General features: G+C 33.3%; 1 protein-coding gene across 1 annotated transcript in view; it reads right to left on the bottom strand.

Moving 5' to 3' along the window:
* Positions 1 to 1,557: 1,557 nt before the first annotated feature.
* The window catches only part of lin28ab (lin-28 homolog Ab), a 40,029-nt gene continuing 35,586 nt past the window's right edge, over positions 1,558 to 6,000 (bottom strand). The window contains exon 4 of the mRNA XM_056479116.1: positions 1,558 to 1,822. Within this exon, the coding sequence (XP_056335091.1) occupies positions 1,603 to 1,822 (220 nt within the window). The 3' untranslated portion in view covers positions 1,558 to 1,602. The remainder of the gene's footprint in view (positions 1,823 to 6,000) is intronic.

The raw sequence follows: 6,000 nt of genomic DNA, 5'->3' as shown, positions 1-6,000 counted from the left end.
TACAGCGAATTCTGGTCAACTCAAAACTACAGTTTAAGCATTATTAAACTAAAATAATTAAAGGATTTGTCCGTTTGCATTCAAGAGCAAACCCCACTGCAGCATCACATTGAGTTTGAGGTCAGTTTGTGTGGCTACAAATAAATATCAGCAATTTAAAACAAGTTTACAATAGTTATTTACAATAAAGCGAGATCAAATAAAGCAGGATCTCAAGCCTGGCACATCATTTGACTCTCCTTTAACGTTTAAAAAGATTATCATTATAAAAACGTGCTATTGTCGTGGCTCAAGCACAATTTGGGAATAGGTTCTCGATTTCCCAAGGTTTTAAATAAGAGCAAGCCATTTATTACAATTACGAATCATTAAATAATCTAAGAAAGCCACAGTGTCTTTCTTATGAACTAACTAAAGACAGTGCAGAGTATTTCCACTGATGATATAAAGAGGCTGAGGTATCATATGCACAAACGCGACCTTAACATTCACTTGGCCTGTGGTTCAGAACAATCTCAGAGTCTCAGATACTAGAAGTATGAACATTTTTTTTTAAAATGTACTGGTGGATGACAATGATAATTTTGTCATCAGAAAGCAAAATATCACTAGTGTGTAAATTCAAAGGTACATGTATGTCACCAGTGTAATATCCAAACGTATTGCAATTTGTAAACATGATGCGTTTTGATTGTTTCAGTACAAATCGAAGACACTTTTCTAAGGCAGAAAATAAAAGTCTTTTTTCACATTGGCTTCACACTTTAGGGCAGATCTCACAAAACATGTCAGTATTACACACAATATTATTTCTCCCCAAATAAAGGGAATAGCATTTTAATTATTAATGAAGTGTAAGCATTATTAATCAGGGTAAAACAAATTTGCTGTCAATTTTCACCCAAAAAAAAAAAAAAAAGAAAAGAAACTAAATTAGCTTGGATTATTAGTTTTAATTTTCTTGTTGTTTGAGTAAAACACATTTTGGAAGTTTCATACTAACTTAAAATAAAATGTGCTGTTTTTTTTAATAAACCTCTATAGGTTTAATTAAGTTTTCTGCCAAATGTTGTCAAAAAAAGAAACAAAGGGCTGTGCAACAACACATTCAGGGTTTACAAAATATGCTTATCAAGTGAATAACCGTCATAATTCTATACTTGCAAATTAGTACCATATAATCCCCTAAAAACACAATTAAGAAAAAAATCTTTACAAAACATTGAGTTGCTAAATAAAACAAAAATCTGCAAACAAAGAAAAAGATCTCTAAACAATAATGAAAACAAGCTTCATTTCACGTAAAATATCATTTAAATCTTGACACGTTTGTGTGAGATTTGCCCTCTAAACAAACCCAAAGCTGAGCTACCTACATTTTACCAAGACAATGATGATGGTTATAAATAAAGATGGATAGTATAGTGATCTTTTTTGTACAACTTTCAATATTAATTTAATTTCCTCACTAAAGTACAAAAGTGAGCTGTTGACATTCATTTCTGCTGTTTGAAAAAGAAAAACCTGAGTTAGTTTCAAAAGCAGCTTTTCCACTGAAACTTTTTGATTGGTGCTTGTGTTTCCCTGACAATCTTTCCTCAGCTAATCCGAGCTCTCGGGCGGTAAGGGAGTGTGGCTCATGTCCTCCTCTTCTCCTGTTGAGGTTGTCGATTTGCCCTGAGATCCTGGTGACAACTGCTGTGCTTTGATTGGGCAGTTGGCCACCATGTGGGAGATGCTTTGGCAAAAATGGCACTTTTTCGGCTGTGGTGGCAGCTGGCATTCTTTGGCATGATGATTGGGCCCTCCACAGTTGAAGCATCTGTAAAGGGAACAAAAAGACAAGAGTTATTTGCAGGTCGCACCACCAGAGGGCGACAAAAGGTTTCAAATTAAGAGGCTCTGAAGTGGATTTTTTTTATTTAAAGATTGGAGCGAATGTGAGTGACAGTTATAGGTATAAATAGGTTGCCAATATTTAAGTCATACTTCTTTAACGTTTTAATATGTGAAAACAACAACAATACACAGAGTTATATACAGTGACCAATTATATCATCATCATCATCAGGGAAATAGTATTAACAATGTATTCTATTTTAAGTGACCCCTAACCTCGAGAACGTCAACAAGAAATTAATTTAGGTTTTGTCTGACTTTTCCCCTCATTGATTATTTTGTGAATAAGATAGATGGATAGGTATTTTAAACAACTTCAGCTGTCACTTAACCAAACCTATAATAAATTATTAAAACGTATACATAAAGTATCTAAAATACTATCACTAATTCTAAACTAAAACGAATCAATCACTTTTAATACAATATTATGATAAATACCCAGTCTCACTTATGATAACCATTATTTACAGTATCTCATATTTATATGCAATACTTGATTCTGACTGGTCAATCACAACCGGGTATAACCATAACCAAGGTATTATTCCCAGATAACAACTGCTGAGTTAAAGTAAAAAAAATACAAGTAAAGTAAAAATACAAGTAAAAAATCTCATTAAATTAAAAGTTGACCAGCTTTGCTGTATTCCAAGTGCTCTAATGGTAGATGAACCTGGACAGGAGTTTAGCATAACTTAAATCCAAAGAATTCCTTTATGAATGAAAAAATGAAGAAAGGAAATTACAAAAGAACACCTTCAAAATATTTAAAATAATAAAAAAATAATAATAATTCAAATTGCACGTATACAAGTATACAAAAATGAACACATGGTTGGGTCAAAAGTAACAACATATTCTGTATTTACTGGCTTACTATTGTTTATATGAAATATGACTATGACCTTGTTATTATGTTAGCTCAACATTGCGTCCTTTATCTTTGCAAAAAATTTAAATATAAATCAATTTTAATTTTCCATTTGACTTCCATCAAATATTTCATAAGTAACCCAACAGTACAAAATTGAATCATTTAGAATGTTTCATTGGCATTATGCATTCATTTTATAAAACATCTAATATGGGGGCACTGCAAACTCATATGGAAGTGAAAAATAATGTATGGCTATTAGCAGTAGGATAAAAGTAAGTGTTACTTTTGTCCTAAAAGGAACTCCTGCCATTTAAACAGAAACACTCAGACAATGTGAACTTAGAGGAATATTATTTACTCACTCCTAAGTGGTTTCAAAACTTGTTTTACTTCTATTGAACACTGAAGAATATAATTTGAAGAAAGCTGAAAACCCCACAGATCCATAGTAGGAAAAAGAAAATTTAGGAAAGTCAATTACTACAGGTTTCCAGCTTTCTAAAAACATGTTCGTGTTTAACAGTAAAAAACTCAAAAGGTTTAAAAAGTTAATTAAAAATGTTTAATTTTGGGTTGAACTATCCCTAAAAGGATGTGCAATAGCACTACACAAGAAAACACAACTACATTGCAGTTTACTGCAGAAAGAAAATCAATGTGGACCCAACTGCAGAACACAGTGATAAAATAAGGTGATATTTGGAAGCTTCATCAAGGGTTGTAGTCCTAATGTGCTGTTATAGACCATTTAAATGTGTTGATGTCATTGGCCCATGAACATTTCCTGCTTGTTATCAAACTATTTCATAACTGTAAAAAGAGACAATTCAAGCATAACAATGTTAAAATAGCTATTATAACATTATCAATGGGACTCTTTTTGGATTCTCGGGAGCTATAGAAATTAAATTTAAAACAGGAAATACATTAGGACCATTGTTTTTGTTTACATCCCTCAAAATGGTCAATAGCTTGAACAGTAAATGTTGTCAGGGCACTGAGGTAATTACTTTTACTTTCAGGCTGCATTTTACCCTTCATAGCGCAGTTTAATGCAACACCTCAGTCACCAAAAAAATGTATATTTCCATTTGGGGTGAGCTATTCATTTAAATGAAAACTTCCTGTGCATAATCAGCCCTGTGCTGTATTGTGTCCCTGCAGCAGCAGAAGTTATTGATCGGCCAGTGGAAGGAGGTGGGCAAACTCTTGGGCTCTTTGTTTCAATATGCAGCTTGACCTTTGCACTTTGATCCCTGCTCTCTCATTCCACCCCCACCCGCTCACATACATCACACGCCATGGCAGATTTCACCTCTGACCTTTCTCAGGCACCTACATCTGTTATTAATTAAATGGACAGGATCTGATTCTCCATCAGGATGCTTTGACACACACACACAGAGAGGTGGAATAACAAACACAAACATTAGGAGAAAGTATGTTTTGGTAATAACGGTAATAGTCAAGACAAGTCATTTTTATGGCTGTAGTGCTTTATACAATGCGAACTGTGTGAGCAGCTTTGAAAAGAAAATGCCAGTAAGCGATAATCAGGTATGATTCAGTTTTTTTTTTTTAATTAAAAATATTTTCATTACACACACACTTTCCCTTTTACAGAATACTCCTTTTGTTTTAATTAGTTCAATTTATAGTTCAGTTTAGTGTGATTCAAGGTAGGGCAGCTCTACTGACCCCAACTAAGCACTGTAAAAATGCTGACTACCACAATACCTGTATGTTGTGCCAACACAAATCTATTATATTAACAATCATTTTTACATATTTAAGTAGACTGAACATAAATCAATTAGGTTGTCTGAAAAAGCACTCAATAATAGTGTCATTTAAACTCATTTTAAATTAGTAGTTTGAACGTAGCAAAAAGGCATCATTGGTAAGTTTACTGTACATGGACAACAGTGATCGAATTACTTTGTTGTGAATCAGACAGTATTACAATTAAGGCGTTTACATGCATTGGTTTCATGTTTCCATTTTACATTATAGCACAGATTTATAATGGCATGTCATGTCTCTACTTAATGCTGCCTGATATTTCACAATTACTCTTAGCGACTTTCAGTGCGTTGTCTTTATGGTATTGTATACAATTCTGGTTTCACTTTTTATTTAAAAAAAATAATAATAAAAGCTTCAAGTGCAGTTAATTATTTGTAATTCTATACATTCCATCAATTGATGACAAATACAAATTTCTGCCATTTTGTTGGCACTGTGTATCAAATGTGGCAAAAAAGTCCTACACAATGGTAATAGCACAATTAAGACTGGGCACACATCACAAGATAATCTGGTTGATTTTTTGCCAATACTTCCCCTTCCAACATTACACTTTTTTTTTTATTAGGCTCCTTTTACAAGGTCCCTAAAGCGAACCAGATTTAGCATTTTTTTAAAACCATTCAGTCGACCTCAAGGCTTTGCAGGACCACATTTAGCTTAGTTTAGCATAAGTCATTGAATCAGAATAGACTATTAGCATCTCCAGCAGGCACAATGTTATTATGCAGCACCTGAATATAGTCCCCATGTAGTTAACAGTGCTGTGTAATATCATTGTTGCTGTACTATGACTTCAGCAGGCACAAAGTTCATTCATTCTGGCCTAATAATCAGAGTAATATATTTCAAGCCAAATCAACCTAGAAATTAGCACATTTTCATTACACATCAACCTTAGTACACAATGCAATCACAGAAGAGCTTTAAAACATTAAAAAGATAAAAAGTTATCTTTTTTTGTTGGTCACACTTTATTTTGATGTTCTGTTTGTTGAATTTAAGTTACATTGCATCTACATGCCAACTAATTCTCACTAGATTATAAGTAGACTGTTAGGTTGGGGTTAGCGTAAATTGACATGTTCTTGCAAAGTTTCTTATAGTGAGTTAAATGTCTGTTGAAGGAGCAGTATCAACAGATATTAAGCAGATAGTCTACTAATACTCAAATGGACCATCAAAAAAGCGTTACCTTTTTGCTTGCTTTAGTAAGATGCTATTAGTCTAATCCAAATGAATTAATTACACTAAGCTGAGCTAAAAGTGCTCCCGCCAGACCCCAGAGATGAAAGGGTGAATGGGTTTATAAAATTCTGTTTAAAAAAAAAAAAAAAAACATTTATTGTAGGAGACTTTTCCAAATAAAATATGGAGTGTCCCTTTAAGAGTGACTTAATCTGCTCTGAAGAACA

The sequence above is a fragment of the Danio aesculapii genome, chromosome 19 (genome assembly GCF_903798145.1).
Source record: "Danio aesculapii chromosome 19, fDanAes4.1, whole genome shotgun sequence".
Taxonomy (NCBI): Eukaryota; Metazoa; Chordata; class Actinopteri; order Cypriniformes; family Danionidae; genus Danio; species Danio aesculapii.
The sequence above is the reverse complement of the archived record's forward strand: the minus strand, read 5'-3'. Positions and strand labels throughout refer to the sequence as shown.